The following is a 19,346-nucleotide window of genomic DNA, read 5'->3' as shown; positions in this document are numbered from 1 at the left end:
GGCCAGAGGCAGCAGAGGGGTCATGGGAGTGAGACTGAGTAAAGAAATTTTGGGGCCACCCCTCTGAACTTATTGGCTGAAGTACCTTAAGATTAGGCCTCTAGTCTTCCTCTAATGTTTAATGTTCCTCCCTATGACAGTCACCACTGCCAAAAGACAGGTGGTCTGTCTGGGGCTATCCATACTTTCGCAGTCCCATAATAATCCCTTTAATTATGGGTAATAATAGGTTCTGGTTTTTTCCTATGTTAATAACAAGTTCCAGGGTATAAATGACTCTGCAATTAAAACACCCAGCGATTTACCATTTGATACCTATGCAGTCTGCTGGAGCCTGGGCTGTGCAAGGAATTTTTTCTCCTGCCCTGAATATTTCATAATTGGTCTACAAAGAGGACATTGATGCTCCAGTCATTAAGAAATTACAACCAAGGTACATTTTGGCACCAGGGAGCAGAGAACAAATAGCTAGGACTGTGCTGCAGCTGGAGGGAGCGCTCCTTTCAGACCTGCAGCTGTGGTTTGTTTGACTAGTTCTATGTATTGACCTTTGCTTTTAAGAAAAACACAAACAAACAGTATTGCTTTCTTATAGGCCCCATTAACTCTTTTTGAGGCTTTGTGGTGCCTATTGATGAGAGCAGCACATGTGTGACCACGTACTGCAGCCTGGAGCACCTCTGCTGTTCTGTTTTCCTTGGGTGTTTGCAAAGAGAACCTGCATGGCTCCTCCTTTGTGCTTTTGGAAGAGGCAGTCTGTATGTAAATTCATGGAAATAGGTGTAGTCGCATTTGCCAAGGAGCTAGGGGTGATGGGGAGAAGGAAATTCACATTTGCTTTCTGTGGGGAGGCATAAAGTCCCAAGTGTCATTTCTGAGACAGCCTGAGATGTGTTTGATGTGGAGCCTGCAAATGGAGTTGCTTAAACATACCACTGTGCCTAAAAATATAAAAATAAAAGCAGTGCTATTTTAAGACTCGAGAATCAGTGATTATAAATAGCCCAACTTGTGTTGTACTTCTGGCTGGGTGTGTCGATCCTTAAACATTGGCACAACTGTCACTTCCCTTTGAAGCGGCTTGTCGCTAATACTGCAGCTGGGAGCCTCCTCTGCATCCCCTCGTTCTCAGCACAGGGCACTGTAAGATGCTCTCCAGGCTGAGTCCATCACATCAGCCCTCAAGCTTGGCCTTCAAGCACACACTAATGGGAAGTGGGTGCTGGCTGGCAGGGAACTGCAGAGCTGGGGCTCAGTGCAGGGAGGCAGTGCTGGCCAAGTACAGCAAGGGTGGCTCTGTTGAGAACAAGCTGTGAAACTGGGGCTGCTGCACCCCAGAAAAAAAGGGAAAATAGTTGTGTGGTTAAACGCTGGTTTGGGCCTTGTGAGCTGTGGATTTAGTGCTCTCAGTTGTCAGTCTTCCTCTGTGACTGGTTGGGATACATCTTTGTGCTCCCATTGTTTAGACTTTTCCTGTGGCCAGTGGAGGAAAAGATGTTTAGAGAGTAATTTCAGCTCACCATAAGGTGCACCTCCAAGATGTGGTGGTGGGTTGCAGTGAGAGAAGCCTGGAAAACAATACAGAGTCTTGGCCCATGTCTGCTGGAGGTGCCTTTATTCCCAGTCTGTGGAGGGAACAGCAGCTATGGTGATCCAATATATAAAAGTAAATTAAGTTGAAAGTCACACAGGTACCTTAAATAGCTGACTTTTGACTTTCTGACTTTCAAAAATCATTTTTGTTTCTGTCTGTTATTCCAGTGTGGTGGCTGGAAAGAAGCACCTTTGATGGTATGTTCCACTGCCTCCACACTGCAGGTAACAAGCAGGGGACAGGCTCTTCCTTGGAGGCTGTTTCCAAGAGGAATTCTGGCTGACTCTTGCACCAAGTAATTATATGTTTATTTGGAATACACGGAGCCAGGAGCTGTCTCTGGGTGATAGAGATCTGGAGACTAGTAAACAAAAAAGGCGAAGTTGGAACTCAAAGTGTGAGAAGAGTTGTTTGGGTCTAAAGAAAACAACTACAAACCAAATAATGGTGATGCTCAAAAAGGTCTGGAGTGGTGTATGTCAGGACAAGGTGCAAATGTGTCTGCCAAGCCCCTGCACTGGTAGGATGCTTAGTTATTCTCACAGGGATCTCTGAGCAGCTTGTACGCAGAAGGTGAAGCAAAGGGAGCTTGTTGGCCATTTCTTATCTTCATAAGAAATAGAAATGGGCCAGGGATCTCTCCTGGTGTAGCTGAGTCTTCCCCAGACAGGGGAAGCTTATTTCGTGTTCTTGCACTGGAGGAAAGCTGGCAAATAGGTATCAGTAAAAGAAGCAAAATACCCTGATGTCTGAAGGTTTCCAAGAGCTCATGCTGAATTCTTACTCTGTAGCCTGCTTGTAAGACATTTGCCTGTGTCCAGACAGGATGCTCCACTAGCACAGGCACCAGGCTATTGGTGATAGAGAAGATATTTCTATCAAAAAATTAACAGGAACAACAGCAGTGACAAATAAAGATCTTACAGGTTCAAACCTGATAAGCTGACAGCTCCATTTCCAAAGTCGGATGTTTTCAACTAACCACCTAGAAACAGTACTTTAGTAATCTGCTGATCTGTGTTCTCCACACTACTGACAATCAGGGAACTTCTGGGGGTCCTCAACACACATCTGAAAAGTGACTTTTTCTGAAAGTGAAGTTGTTCGTTCAGTCTGAGAGCAGAGACTTCTCCCATGGCTCTCTGTGGTCAGAGCTGCTCCTGGAGGGCAGTGGAAGGACTGATTTAATGCTCCATGTCTCCTTGCTTTTCTGCTGAACTCTAAATAAATCATGCCTGAGTTTGGCAGCAGCTTAGCAGTGAGTGCAGCACAGAGCCTGAGACCCCTCAGGTGCCACAAGCACCCAGATCTCCTCTGCCCTGGCCTGGGGGATGTTTGCAGCTGACATCTGTGGCTCTGTGAGGATGCACAACACACATGGACACAGACACACATGGACAGAGACACACAGACACACAGGCACACATGGACACAGGCACACACGGACACACACACACGGACACAGGCACACACGGACATGCACACATGGACACAGACACACATGGACACAGACACACAGGCACACATGGACACAGACACACACGGACACAGACACACACGGACATGCACACATGGACACAGGCACACACGGACATGCACACATGGACACAGGCACACTGGACACAGACACACACGGACACAGACACACACGGACATGCACACATGGACACAGGCACACATGGACACAGACACACACGGACACAGACACACACGGGCACGCACACATGGACACAGGCACACATGGACACAGGCACACATGGACACAGACACACATGGACACAGACACACAGGCACACACGGACACAGACACACACGGACACAGACACACACGGACACAGACACACACGGACATGCACACATGGACACAGGCACACACGGACATGCACACATGGACACAGGCACACATGGACACAGACACACACGGACACAGACACACACGGACACAGGCACACATGGACACAGACACACATGGACACAGACACACACAGACACATGGACACAGACACACACGGACACATGGACACACACGGACACAGGCACACACGGACACAGGCACACACGGACACAGACACACACGGACACAGGCACACATGGACACAGACACACATGGACACAGACACACACGGACACAGACACACAGACACAGACACACACGGACACAGGCACACATGGACACAGACACACATGGACACAGACACACATGGACACAGACACACAGGCACACACGGACACAGACACACATGGACACAGACACACAGGCACACACGGACACAGACACACACGGACACAGACACACACGGACATGCACACATGGACACAGGCACACACGGACATGCACACATGGACACAGGCACACATGGACACAGACACACACGGACACAGACACACACGGACACAGGCACACATGGACACAGACACACATGGACACAGACACACACGGACACAGGCACACACGGACACAGACACACACGGACACAGACACACACGGACACAGGCACACACGGACACAGACACACACGGACACAGGCACACATGGACACAGACACACATGGACACAGACACACACGGACACAGACACACAGACACAGGCACACACAGACACAGACACACACGGACACAGACACACACGGACACAGACACACACGGACACAGACACACACGGACACACGGACACAGACACACACAGACACAGACACACATGGACACAGACACACATGGACACAGACACACACAGACACAGACACACACGGACACAGACACACACAGACACACATGGACACAGACACACAGGCACACATGGACACAGACACACACGGACACAGACACACACAGACACAGACACACACGGACACAGACACACATGGATCCAGACACACAGGCACACATGGACACAGACACACCCCATTACGGTATGAAGAAGCTCAGCTTGCTTTTTATTCCCTCTCCCCACTTCCCTCTTCTTGTTTTCTATAATCATTGCAAAACAGGAACAAATGAGTGTGTCGCTTTAAACCATGAAACCACTTAGTCCATAAAGACAGATTTGACATCTTTGTGCTGGCGGTGACAGGCCAGCATCACTCTATAGTGATCCCACTGTTCTCCTCAGCCCCCCACCCCACTGCCCTCCCCACCCCCTCTGAGATTTGCTCTGTGTTTGCCTGCCTCTGTTTTTGTGGTTGGTAACCAGCAGAAGAATGGAATGGATTTAATGATTTGTTGGCTGCAGTGCTGGCATGATTAAGTCAATAAAGCTGCAAGCTGAAAACAGTGGAGTTCCAGTATATGACTTTAACCTTGTTAATGCATGTTTACATCCTCCTGCCCAATGTATAGCTGTATATTGCATAAAGAAGATCTGACCAATCTTTAACCCATTAAATAATTCATAAAGTGAGAGAGGACATCAGCTACTTGCGGAGTGGATCAGTAACCATGGGGTCAGCAATAACTTTGGCTCCCTGGACCATATCCAGCATGTTTAAACTCTGGTGATGTCACCAGGCAAGCTTCTAAGCTTAATCATTTGGATGGGAACAAAGGGAAGTTAACTGTTGACATGCAGTGTCTCGGTGTCTCCGCAGAAGAGACACATGTGAGTGCTCCGCAACATCTCTGCCTCACAGGGAGCGTGGCTGAGCTCCAGCCTCCCGGCCTCTTTTGTACACTTCCCTCTTTCCTTACAGCAAAAATGTGACTGGCCAAATGTTCAAAGGCATGTGTTTCCTAGACTCCTGTTATCTTAAGTGAGACACCAAAATCTCAGAATTTCAGGGAAATGTTGGCTGGCACGAGAAGGTGGTATTTGGAGGCACTTGGAGGGTTTTCTCATCATGGATAAATTTTGAATGAAAAACATCTGCCATGTAAATAAGGGAGAAGGACATATAATGGGGATGGAACAGGGCAAAGACAGGGATGTGGGAGAGCATGTGGAGTGAAACTGGACCGTTCTCCCTGCAGTAAAAGTTGTCATAATAAAATATCAAGCAGGACTTGCAGGAAGATCTCAAGATTTTCACACGTAACTACCTCAGCCAGTCTCTTCCTTTTGTAAAGACAAAACGTAAGGCTGACTTGTCCCAGCACCGAGCTCTCTTCACACAGCTTGCAGCTGGACACTGAGGGATTCTCCAGGTGCTGGCATGTCCGAAGCTGTTGTAAGCAGAGTTTTTTGAGGACTCAAGGGTCAAGTCACAGGATCATGGGGAATGTGGCTGGGACATGCTGCATTCCACTGGGCTGTGCGACCAGACCTGCACAGAGGTCCTGGGAGACCATTACAGCTCTGTGCAGTTCAGCGTTGTTCTGAGATGCAACCGGCTGTGGCCAGACCTGGAGGAGAGGTGCAGAGGGGAGAACACGACCATGACTTGTATGTGGAGTGAAGCAGGAAAAGCCCTTCCACCTCCCACTGGTGAGCGGCAAGGAAAGCAGCTCTGCCAGGTCTGTGGGGTCATGACCTCAGGGCACAGGAGAGGTGCGTTTCAGACATAAACCCTCACATTGCCTCAGGAAATTTCCCTCATTCTCCTTTTCTGAGAGGAATTTTAATTCCTTTTGGAGAGAAACTGAGACAGGGAGCAATGAAGTTGTTTGCCAATAGTCACATGAAGAATCTCTATATGACAGAACTGGAAACTGGACCTGGTCATGTGAGCCCAAGTCCATAGGAATGACTTTTGTCCTATGACTTAGTAACGAAACAAACTCATTGTTCAAGATCATCTCCTTTAGAGGCTTGGGAATTCACCTGTAATGATCCCAGCTTCCACTTCTCTTTCTGACAGATTGCGTGCTTACAGTCTCATGAGCTCACCCTCCACTGTGTATCCCAAGGGACACTTGCTTGTGCAGCTAAACTCCTCAGAGTCTCGAATGCACAGCAGAGACCCAGAGGTGTTTGCAAACAGACCTCCAGTTTCTTCATGTCTTCATGGCTAGGACTGCCAAGGCTATTAGAGACACCCAGGTAAAAGCTCTCATATGGTTATTTGTGAGGCAGATGGCTGCATGCAGCAGACCATATCTAAGAATCCACCACATCCGCTCAGAAATGAATTTTCCAGGTGCCAAAAGATAGGTGCCTTGTGTTGGAGATTAGAGCCAGGACCTTCAGTCTCCTGTTGTCAGCATATGCAGGCAAAGATCGGGGATGAGACTGACCCACAGAGCTAATGCTAATTATTCTCAATCACTCAGTTATTCCCTGTTTCTTTTTGGTGGTTCATTTGAAGATTCTCAATTTAATTTACCCTGCTGTTTTGTTTTGTTTAGTTTTGTTTTGTTTTCTTGGTTTGGTTTTTGCTGTAATCCAGAACAGCAGTCCCTGCTTCAAAGAAGATGCTCCTGAATTTATGGCAGGTCATGTCTGATCTGCATAGAAATTCCATGTTCAGTTCTGTGTTTTTAGCTTGGAATATTGTGCAATGTGCCTGAAAATTTTTCTTTACTGGTCTGTTGATTTCGATTAATGAACCCACGTACACCTAGTGATGTTTCATTATCATTCTCCTATCGTATGGTGTTATAGCAGCTGATAATTTTTCTGAATTGGCTGGATTTTTTTTCCTGCTTGATAGAAAACAGTGTTGCTCCAAGCATATGATAATGTTGAATGGGGGGATCCCAACTTCTGACCCATAGCTACTATCTTGCAAGTCACATGAAGCTACTGGAGATTCTTGAGCTGGAGCTCGAAATGCTTGTTTTACCAGCAAATAAACACCATTAATTGCTCTAATATGACATGCAGTGGTTAAATGACAGGATTCTTATTAATATGTGTGTAAATCAGCCTTTCAGTGTGTATGAAGGGGAGAGTGAAGTGGTAAAATTATTTTAAATTAGTAGGGAATATTTACAGGAAGACATAAAGAACTGTCAGTTGAGGAAAGCCACATTTTATATTCTTGTGTCGGGTGACCTTGCTCCAAGGACAAATCAGAGCTTTATGAAATGAAGCTGCAGATGGCTAGTCTCAACTCTGTAATAGTGAAATGACACAAGAAAAAATTGAGACATTGACAGTTTGTAAATACAATCTGAATGGAAGGGGAGAAAAGGGATTTTTTAAGGGGAGACTGAGTTGACTTGGTTACAACAGTTCAGCTTCAGGTGTTTTAACAATAATTTCCATTTACAAACATAATGGAATCACTCCTTGTTCCCCATACTCAGGGTCACCTTAACACATTTTCCATTTTTAATGTGTCAATATCTCAGTTTTTAAAATTTGATTATGAGGGCTACCTAGTCACAGCCTTCTTTGTATCCATTATTTTAGCATATTGTTGACCACTGCATTTTGTTTGTAAGTTATGGCGGTGATTTTTGATAGTTGGGCAGAGGATCTGATGAAACCCTTTTTAGGTGTTGGACTAGTTTCGTCTGTTAAGAAAGATTAAGGGTGTGAGAAGTTTAATACTGAAAAAGTGATGTGATACTTTGTGCCAGAGCATGCTTTGTTTGTGCACTTACATGAGAAATCAGGAGTAATGCTGGGTTTTGCATGTGAGAGGTTGTCATGCAAAGGGCTTCTCAGAAGTTATGAGTCCATACTACTATTGAAAGTGAACACTTGACATCTGCCTCTTCATGGCAAGGAAAAATAAATTAATGGAAACGTTAACTTGGAGAAAGCAGGAGATTTTCAAAATCTCAGTGATCCAGACCACCTTACTGCAGTTCACAGAGCTTTTCAGAAATGGGCAGGTAGAGATCTGATTTATCCCATTAGCTCGAGATTTTCTGACTTTCACTTTGCTAGTGTGAAATCTTCAGTGTTGCTTTTATCAGATTTCTTCTGCGCTCCCTAATACATAAATTTACCAACCAGTCATTGCACTTCCCTGTGGCAGCTTCTGCTGGGCATTGAGCTGACTTGACTCCTTTGGAATCTCATCGACACCTCTGAGACCATGGCTTGACATAACACAAGGATTGCTTGAGTCAAACCACTTTATAAAAAACAAGATATTGTAGTTTGTCATCATACCTAGCACAACCTTGTAGAGACAGGGAGAAGGACTACCAGCTGAAATTGGGTGAGATAAACACAGTTTTAGATTATCTCATTCAATTTATAGGCAAGCTGCCCTCCATGGGAACAAGAGTGTGATGTTAAGAGTTGGAGAATCATGGCAGCTGTACAACCCAAATATAAATATATATTCTGTACAGAGAATTCAATTTTGGATCATGACTATATGTTATACAGAGAGGTACAAAACACCCATCTCTGCATCTTTGGGTGTATACAGAGAAAAGCAGTAACAGACACAGTTTCTGTTAAAGAATGGTGGTGTTGGATGAGTCTGACCCCAGAGTGCTGCTCTCAGGTGGAAGAAAAGTGTGTGAACACTGCAGGCACCTAGGTCCCACTGCCATCAGGGGCCCGGCACAGAGTCTTCCTGAAAGGATGGTGGATCCTTCCATTCCATTTGGGATGGTGGATCAAAGCTGTTCTCCAGGCTACCTTCACCCATGGCCTGGGAGTTTATCTGGGCCAAAGGATCTATTTTCAAGGAAGCTGCTGTTGATGGAATCTTGATCACACCTCTTTACAAGCACTGCAGTCCCTGGGAGGTTGTGCCTGTCCATTCCTCAAGCTCTTGGCTGCTCCCAAAGCTGTTTCCCATGTTCCTTATAACTACATTGGTGCTGGTAACATCAGCACAGCTTGATTTCCACATGCCTCCTAAAGGATGCATTTTTGTCTAAAAGAAAAATTATTGCAATTTACCTTGGATTTTCTGTCTTTCTGTTGCTCTGGTTGCTGTTGCTCTTTAAGGACATGTTTTCATGGATGAAACCAGCTCTAAAAATATTGGCAGTCTGCACAAAAGCTTTATCTAATTCAGTTACATTTTTTAAGAGGGGAAGTGGAGTCAGTTTCCATCTTATTAGAATTGTGGGTGCATTTTAAAAGCACTTTGGATACTTTGATGGAATTTTGTTTTGTTTTGAGCAGCATGTAGTATAACAACTATAGGGAATCCAGTGTTTTATCTGCTTTTCTTGAAGGCAGGAAGAAGATCCTGATAAAATTGCTAGCCAGGTGTGGTGATCTTGTCACTGCTTCTAGCAAGGAAGGAGGGCTACCTTTCAACAAAACTGCACATGCTTATGCTGTATGAAAAGAACAAAAAACTTGGAAGATTTTTTTAACAAAACCATATACCCACAGATCACTTACAGTGTTCAAACCTAGCCTTTTCCTGACTGACAGCCCCCAAGATAAGCTTAGAAACTTTAGTCTAGCAGTATTTCACATGCTTGTGAATCAAGTAAATAGCTGAAAGATGGATAAAAAAAACAACAGATCCACCGAACTGCACAGTTTGTTTTATCAATGTTCATATACTGTGCTAAAGCAAACATGCAAACAAACAGAAAGCTTTGGAGCATATCTGAACTGAAAGGCTGTTTTATCTTGAAGAGCATCTCTGAATTGTGAGCAGAATAGAGGAGAAATAAAAGAAAACTTCCAAAGAGCAGATAGAGAGTTTTGTTAACAGCAAGAAGCAGAGACAAGAAGCACAGGTAAGCCCAGATTTCCACATGAAGCAAATGACAGTGGTATCTCACAGACATCACACTCTTGAGTTTGCTGACATGATCCTTTTGACAAACCTCACCCTGGATTTTGTTTGCTTTATTGGTATGCATAGGTCACTATCTTAGTATCTAAGTGCATTAACAGCTGTGGAGGGCATGAGCATTCTTTGTAAAGGTGGCATCAAGGATTCCTGTGGGGATGCATAAAGTGACTACAAAGCAGAAGTTTACATGTGGCTTCTCTGTAATTCTAAGTAATTAAACTCTTTAAACCATCAAGTTGGGTAAGACAGCTTTAATGCTATTGGTCTTTTAATTGCTTGGTCTGTAGTATTTATAGTATGGTTGTGCCAGGGGTCTCAGTCCTGTGCTTCAAAGTGACGTTGAAATCCCCACCAAAGAGATGCAGCACAGATCCTGGATGGAAGAGGATGCATCAGGGGCAGGTGGGAGAGCAAGGAAATGCAGGGGTATTAGTTTGAAACTAGTATTTGCATTTTCTCACAGAGTACAGAACTCCCTGTACGTAACAGATGTTCTTAAAATACAGAACAAAACTTAGTTCCTGAAACTTCACCCCACCCCTAGGGAATAGTTGTCCCCTGCCATGAGCACGGATCTGCCACGAGTCCCCAGCCCAGGAGCCAGGGCCTTAGAGCAGGTCAGGAGTGGCTCTGCTCAAGTCCTGTAGCCATGGTTTTCTGGTTGTTTCTTGTGCTTCTTATTTACTATGTGATATCATGGTAAATACTTCAAACTAAATTACCTTTGGTTGCCAAAAAAATCGCCAAACCTGGTGGAAAAATTAGTTTGTCCCGCTCATGTACTTGGAGCAAACCTCCACCCTGGGTGCTCCATTTCCTTTGGTCTTTTGTTTTTATGCTGTGGCTCATCTTAACAGCCCTTCTGGTTTAAGCTCTGAAATCACTGGATTCAGCTGGATGCCTCATTGGAAGTAGAGGGAATATTTCTCAAATCAGCAGCATCTTTTGAAATGGAATAAACTTTTTAAATTCAGGTACTAGAAGTATTTTTAATTAGTCCATTTTCTGTTTCTCCATTACTGCTAATGCTTTCAGTTAGGAAGTGCAGCTCTTCCCCAGCTCTGCAAATATCTACTGAAATTTGCAGTGCTGCTTGCCTCTCTCTCAGTAACCCTGCTGTGACCTGGTTATCTATTAGAACCACAAAGAATTCAGTCTCTAATTAGTCCATCTGTTAACTATTCAAATTCATGACTTAGTTTTATTGTCTGAGCCTTTAACATAATGCTGAATGGTCTCACCTGGCGGCTTATTTGTTATAAAGCAAATGTGCCTTTCTGAGAGCCATTTTGGTGCAGATAACTGTCTTTTCAGCAGTGGACAAATGAGACTGTCTAGTAGCCTGCAGTCCCCTTCCTGCCCTCACTGAAATAAATTGTACATCTCCAATAGCTCTGGGCTTAAGTCAATACAGTTTAACATGTACAATTTCTTTGTTATATTCTTTGGAGTTATACCGTAAGAGCAGATGGGAAAGTTTAATAATGATAAACGAGTTTAGTGTTTTCACATAGTCCTAAAAAAGCAATGAATGCTTTTTATTAAAGATTAGAGGGTTTTTCACATACTTGCCAAAGAGTGACTACAGCTCTCATTCAGATCCTCAGAAAGTCTCGCTTTTAAATTCTTTTTGGAATATTTGTTAATGAGGATTCAGAGGAATTAGGGGCCATAAATTTACTCATTCTTGCTTAAGCAAAGCCACAGAGTGATTACTGGGTATATCACTAAGTATTGAGGACTGAAGTTTATCAACCATGTTCTTGCAGAATGATTCATCTCCACACTTACTTGCTGCAGCTGTGCATTTTCTACGTAGTCAGATGATGGGGCTCGAGCCAAGTGGATTTTTGGAAGGATGTCGATTCATAGTAGGGCTCAGTGGTGCTGTTTGCAGGCTTTCCATTCAGCAGTTGCCTGAATAGTTATAGGATCAGACCCACACTTGTACAGCTGGGTGCAGTGACCTGCATATTTGCCCATCGTGCACCAGCTGTGCCAGCTGTAGGGCACTGGTTTCACTGGGCTGTGCAATGGCCTTTACAGCTGCAGTCAGAAGCTGAGCAGTGACAGAAGCATTACACACTCCTGGAGACTGACTCTTTTCTCCCTGCTCTTGGAACTAGTGCATGAGATATTAAGTCAGAATTGTGTAGTTTTCCCCAAGGCCTTTCTGAGCAGAAATTGCCCTGTTGGGAAGCCCAGGGAGTGCTTGCCTGGCAACAGGAGCATGTGTTCTCAAATGCATTCTCCAGCTCCAGGTCTATATGGTGTGCCATTTAGTTAGGGATGGAGGAAAAAACCTGATACCTACATGCAAATGCTTGTGTGGTGGTTTTTTTTTTTTGGTGTTTTTTTTTTTTTGTTTTTGTTTTTTTTTGTTTTTTTTTAAAGTCAAAGAGTCAGAACCTCCCATAGCTCTCTGCACCCTCCAGTGTTAACTGTACAGCTCAACCACACCTTGTGTGGGAACACCCACGTCCAACATTCCCAGCTTTGGCACCAGAATCCTCCTCTCTTTGCATCTTCTTGAATTTATAATAGGATAAATCCAAACTACAGACAAGTTAAGATTATGGCTGCTTTGGCTTGGTTTTACTAGGGGAAGGAAAGTGATTTTTCTTGGGAAGTGATGAAAAGGAAGAATGTTTAAAGTTCATTAACCTTTGGTACAGATTGCAGTGTCTTTTAGACTACACCATAGCTATTCTTAGTCATGACATGCGAGTGGCTATTTTTTATTGTACAGGAATACAGTAGTTCCCACTAGTGGTGAAAAGAGAGAACTTTTTCCTTTTTGTTTTTCTTTTTTTTCTTAACCTAAATGTGAACTTGTAGAAGTCAGGATTTCGAATTCACTCTTTGGCTTCTCATCTATGCTATTTTGTCCTTATTTCCCCAAAAGCAAACTGCAATCTCTACATTGTTTCTTTACTGGCTAATTAAGTGTTATACAACTTTGCTCTGAAAAACTCAACAACCCATTTGGTGTATTTGCAAATGAACTTTGCTGATTGTCTTTATTGCTATAGGGTGCCTGCAGAAAATCCCATATAATTAAGCAGTTGTACACAGCACAAGAGCCACAATTAGTAATGTGATTTACACTTCTTTGCCGTTAATAATGTGGAAAAGTCAACATTATTTTCTTGATGGTGTTTAGCAGAAATTAGAATGAGGTGGACATGATTAGGAAAAGAGACTTTAATGTTATGACTTGTTAATGCAATAGCCCAGAGCAAGACATCAGAATGATTGTCCTTGCACTAAAACTCCTTTGCTTCAGTAAGCACAGACCCTCAGTGCACCACAAGACAAGTTTGGAGGAAATTGGATAGATGGTAGGGATTTTGGTGGTATGAACATTTCAGCATCTTTCATGTGCAGAGTACACAAACTGAATCTCTCCACTTTCAAATATTTCCCCAGAGGCAGTGTGCATTATTCAAAGCTTAACTGTGGCTGCAGAATCCTGTCTGACATGAAAGCAGACTGCCAGCTTGAAATGAACTTTCATATTTACATCTGTAGTAAATCATATTTACTTTTTCCTCACCTCTTTTTCCTTGGGAGAGAGGGAGTAAAATGGGTGGGAGGGAAAGGGGAGGAGGAGAGATGTCCAGCAGAATTGTAAGCAAAGCACCAGTAATAAAATCTAGTCTTACGAGACTGCCCATGAATAGGAATGATAATGAGACCAGTGATGAGCAGCAGGTTTGTGTCTTTTAGTAAATTATCTCACACGCATTTACATTTCATCAACTGTGCTTTTGCATAATAGACTGAAGTGCTACAACAGGAGGCACCATAAAAATGAGTAATTTCTGTGACCTTCTTGATAATCCCTCTTAGAAAGAATGTCTTGGAAGGAGTTGGATGATTCCTCATGGTGAAGCCTCTGTGGAAAGGTGCCCCAGGCTCAAAGAGCTTTTCTGGTGACAAATGCCTTTCAAGGCCTCCCTCTGGCCACTCTGAAACATGGCTCGTGTCCTGTTTTCTCCACTTGAGCATGCTTCTAATTGTCAGATGACAGAAGGCAACAACCATGTTCTTCTTGCTTATCTCTTGATAACATTGATTCTCAAACAAAGGATGTGGGCTTCCATTCTAAAAACAAAGGAAGCATGGCCCAACTAAGGATGCTGGATATAACATATATACTTCTCCCTGCCAGTAATAACAAAACATCATAAATAATGTAGAAGCTGAATGTGAAAACAGAGAACCGGGAATACACTGGTGCTGCTGTTCCTGGGTACAGCACTCACAGGATCTTGTCCTTAGTGAGGCCTTGACTTCTTCCTTCATTTTTCTCTTGTATTTCCCTGAATACCTGCCAGCTCCTAAGATGTTTAGAATTCAGTATTTTTAAAATTATTTTTCCATTTTGGTTTGTGTCATCATCCTGTTCTCATTAATTATTTTTTCTCTCCTCTCCTGTACTCTTTCTTTGGAGGCAAGAGCTCAACTGTCAAAGTCAATTTGGTTCTTTCACTGAGGACTTAGAAAGAGGCTGGTTTGTGCCAGGCAGGAGCAGGGCTCACTGCATTTATCACTGATTTGTGCACAGGCATGACCTGGTCCTGCATTTTTGCATGTTCTTGTCTCCTTTCACAGTGACTTCTTCTTGTTCATCCCATCTTGAATTCACCAAGAACTACTTCAATCCCAGGCCCACATGTTCCTTATCTCTCTGGTCCCAGGTCTGATGGCACCTTTTCCATTCCTATGCCTTTAGTTTGCTCTTTTCCTGGAGGCTTTTTCCTTTACATTCACTTGCCAAATCCTACCCTGATGCAACTTTCCTTCTGTCTTTCAGTGTAACAGTTGGAGAAGTTGTGAGAAATGTCATGCTTTACTCACACACCTGCCAACCAGGCAGCCCTGTGACTGCAGGAGTAGTAGGGAATGGGTCCCCATGGCCTTGGGCAACTCATGAGGAATTTTGGATTAACCTTTAGCTTCTCTCACTTCTTCTTGTCCTGATCCTTAGAAATGAGAGCACCACCACCTCTCACTGTCCTCACTGTAACACACGGGGCCATGTGAGTCCATGAGGTGCTTTGGCCTTGGGACAGCTGAAGACTGAAGAGAGGGCATCGGCAGAGAGGATAAGGGCTTCTGTTGTTACCTCCCTGATGAGATTAATTTTCCTTTTTTCATCTTTCTTGGCAGGATCAAAATCCTGGAGTTGTTGCCAGATTGCAGGAGCCAGGCTCCATCCCCAGTGGCGGCTCTGTGCCGACACCAGCCACGGTCAATGGGTACACAATGAGGAACCATTTACTGAAGCAGCAAATAATGAAACGGCAGCTGATGCAGGTACGATGCCGAATGCCTCTGTGGGTTGCTGTGCTGTCCACCTCGCTGGGAAGGACAGGACTAACTGGAATGAGGAAATCATCAGTCAGCAAACACTAAGAGTGACCCTGGAATTGCTAGGCTGAGTCAGACTAAGGCTGTGGTGAGTCTAGGATGAGGCCAAGAGAGGCCAAGGCCAAGTTCTGCTCTGCCAGAGTTGAGTGCAGATTTGCCCCCTCATATGCAAGGGAAGGATTTGGTCATCTCCATATCCCTGACATAATTTTTGGTCAGCCACAGAGTTAGGAGGGAAGATGCAGAGAAGGGAGGCTTGGAAAGTGAATCAGCCCCATGAAGTTCTCCATGCTTGCCTTTCTTTCCGGTTCCCTGGGGATTCAGCAGAGTAGATGTTTAGCTCCAGTTTATCTGGGACTTGACTGGTCTCTCTAGCAACAGAAGGCCCTGAAGGAGGTTTGCAACAGGCTGTGTGAGGAAGCTGGGATGAGGAAATCCCTCAAATGAATTGGGTAAAGCAGCTTTGACCATGTGCCTCTGACTTTCTGAATGTGCTGCTGGATTTGGGTCAAGGAGGCTCATTTGGATGGATGGGAAATGAGAAGAAGCTCAGTAAAACCATCAATGAAGTCCTGTGTGCTCCTTGATCAAACTCCTTTTCAAACCCAACTCTGCCTCCCTGCCATCACTTGGCTTCTGCTTTTTCTGGGCTGCTCTAACACAGGGGGAACTCCACCATCCCCAGAGAGCTCCCCAGGTCACAGCTGCTGCCCACAGCAGGGATGTGAGTGTAGTGGTGGGTTCTGGGGCTAAATGGTGGGAGACTTGAATCAATCCTGGAGTAGCCCAGCAATACTTTGCTCAGGGAGCACCTGCTGTGGATCCCTGGCTCCTGTGTTCTGGTTAGAAGTGGCAGCCAGCACACAAAGGGGATGGTGCACATGGGCAGAGCCTCCAGCAGCAGCACACTTCACTCATAAGCTGGTCAACGCAGGAGTCTCCATGTTTGCCCAGCTCCCCTTTGGCTGCCTGTGCAACGTCTGCCAAAAGTTGCAGTTCCCAGTGCTGGGCTGGCATCAGGACACCTTTGCAAGAAGGGGAATATGAGAAATTAAGATTCAGTCTGAAATTAATTGTCTGGGCTGAGCCTCATCAGAGGAAGAGGGTAAAGGCTGTATAGGAGAGGTTGTTTATGACTGTGGCTACGCTTGAAGTATCTGCTTCTCTTTTGCTTGTCAAGAGACTGCAATTTCACTATGACTCCCCTTGTTTTCCAGGAAAAGCAGAGACAAAACATGCTGGGAGTAACATCTGAACAGAGGAGCTTGTTTGCGGCTCAGCAGTTTCAAGGTAAGGAAGGAAATGGCCTGAAAATGGTCTGAAAATCCTTGAGGTGTCAGGGCCTGGTGTCTAGTTAAATAGAGACACTTAATGATTCTCTGCCCTGAATTAAAAGCATTTTGCATTTTATCACATATCATGAGATTCCCGTTTCCTTATGGCTGCAGTATAACTCTATTACAAAGAACACAAAGGAGAAGCCCCCATGACATGAAAGAAAGAGCAGCAGTTTTTAAAGGTTTTGCCGTGTTTCAAGTGTGGATCTGTGCTCACCAGCTAATATGTCTCTTTGTCCACAGCTGTGCAGCAGCCCATTCCTGCTGACTGCAACCAGGTGATCCCAGCTCCTCCGCCCAACCACCGCATGCTGCCATCAAACCCAGCCATGCTCCAGAGCACCTTGGGCTCTGGCATGGTCTCAGCCACTGCCAGCCAGAGCAGCGGGACAATGGTGATGATTCCACACAACCCTGGCAAGCAGCAGGGGATTTTTCCACCTAATTCTGACTTTAACATCCCACTGCGGCCAAGCCAGAACTCACTAGGCATGAACTCAGGGTGCCAAACTGTTCACAACCACTCCACTGTGAGGCCAGCAATGCCAATGGGAGGCTTCAGTTCTGGCTCCTTAGCAAATCACTCTGCAACACAGCAACACTTGAGGCAGCCAAGCGTGCCACGAATCCCCAATGTCTACCCCAACTCATCTGCCCAGATGTGGACACCAACTACTGTGCCAAGAATGCCAAATCAGAGCCAAATGGATACCAGCATGCAGCAGTTTTCTGGGAACACAGTGTTCTCCAAACAGAGCGTGAGGTCGAGCACACCGGGTCAGGCATTCTCCCAGCAGGCTGTGGTGCCACCAAATCAGATCGCTCCTGGCATCCAGGTCAGGCAGATGCAGAAGCTAAGCATGGGACAGTCTGGCCAGGGCTTAAGCTTAATGAATAATCAGAACTTGAGACACAATTTAACCAGAGGACCGTTGCCAGCTATGAATGTTATGAAATCAGTGCCCCAAGGAGTGTCCAGTTTTAACCACCTCAATCCTGCCCCGGGCCTCAGCCCACCAAGCTACCCTTCCACTGGCCAGCCCGACGCCTTCAGCAGGATGATTGGCTCCGCTGAGCTGCCCCAGTATGACTTGGTGTCCCAGCACAGCAATTCCGTCATGCCTGCCAACTGCAGTGACACTGACTTCCTCGACTCCCTCATGAAGAACAGCAGCAGCAACGACGAAGAGTGGTTGAACAATCTGACAATGATAGATGACATTTTGGGACAGCACGCTCAAAGCTCTGGACATGTTTAGCTTGGAGAGAAGCAGCCTCATTGTAAATAACACGTATGGCTTTGAACAGAACAGATGACCCGTGAAAGCCACTGCCTTGTTCAATACAGAGGGAATAGACTCAGCCAATTCTTTGCCTGCATCAAAGTTTAATATTGGCAGTTTTTCAGATGATTGTATATATTTGAATATTTTGTAAATTATGTTTTCCTAAACCTTAAATGTAGGAGTATTTATACTTCCTTGCGGGACTCTTTGTAAATAAATCTAGAGCATAACTTTTGGTTTTATTATAGGGATTTCATTATACCTTGTTATAAATATGCAAATAATATTGTTAGTTTCAGTAATACTGTGTATTACAGCATAAAATACTTATGTTTTTGACATAACTTAACACATGATCTAGAGGTGTCATTCCAACCAGACTCAGCAGAAATAAAATGTGGCATCTATTCTCCCATATCAAGAGGAAAGATTGAAAAGTTGCATTAAAAAAAAAATAAAATCCCTTAAAGGAGCTGCTGATTCCCTTGCCTCTTCGTCTTGCAGAGCAAACCCGGTACATAGGTCTCATCCAGGCATTCAGTACATTGAAGGATCTGCTTTCAGAGATCCATTTGCCAGATGTTCTCACTTGATACACTCCAGTAGGTCACTGTGCCACTGACAATACGCCAGCGCTGTACTGCAGGGAGTGTGTGCTTGTGACCTTCAGCTGCTGAAGGGCATGTGCCTGGGGTTGCAGGCTCAGCGTGGTGTGGCCCATGGTGGCCACACTGGACAGGTGCTGGGCAGGCACTGCCCAGCCTCCAGCCACTGAACCCTTCAGCAAAAAGGCAGCTCTGGTTTGTGCACCTCTACCATGTATATTTGTAGTGTACAGGTGATTTATTCCTGGTTTTAAGGCTTTTCATAATTTTCTGTTTTAATGTAAGACTTTTTGCAGGGGAAAAGTCTACAAACATTAATAGTTAATTTTTGATGTTTTTCTGTCAGCAACTATTGTCCTCTGTATATTTAAGAGTCTGTTTATGAAAGATTCACTGTACTGTAAAGTTCTAAAATGTTCATACTTTGTGTAATCATATTTTAATAGTCACGTCATACTTCACAATACATTTGTAATATAACGTCAGCTTCAAGCACAGAATGTTTTTTTCTTCATACCATAATAAACTGCCAAGGGAAAATTGCA

At 44.6% G+C, this 19,346-nt stretch overlaps 1 protein-coding gene across 1 annotated transcript in view; it reads left to right on the top strand.

The window, feature by feature from the left end:
• The window catches only part of MAMLD1 (mastermind like domain containing 1), a 34,881-nt gene extending 15,535 nt beyond the window's left edge, over window positions 1-19,346 (top strand). The window contains exons 2-4 of the mRNA XM_033072571.1: window positions 15,373-15,519; window positions 16,791-16,863; window positions 17,154-19,346. Coding sequence (XP_032928462.1) covers window positions 15,373-15,519; window positions 16,791-16,863; window positions 17,154-18,169 — 1,236 coding nt within the window. The 3' untranslated portion in view covers window positions 18,170-19,346. The remainder of the gene's footprint in view (window positions 1-15,372; window positions 15,520-16,790; window positions 16,864-17,153) is intronic.

The sequence above is a fragment of the Catharus ustulatus genome, chromosome 14 (genome assembly GCF_009819885.2).
Source record: "Catharus ustulatus isolate bCatUst1 chromosome 14, bCatUst1.pri.v2, whole genome shotgun sequence".
NCBI classification, from domain to species: domain Eukaryota; kingdom Metazoa; phylum Chordata; class Aves; order Passeriformes; family Turdidae; genus Catharus; species Catharus ustulatus.
The sequence above is the reverse complement of the archived record's forward strand: the minus strand, read 5'-3'. Positions and strand labels throughout refer to the sequence as shown.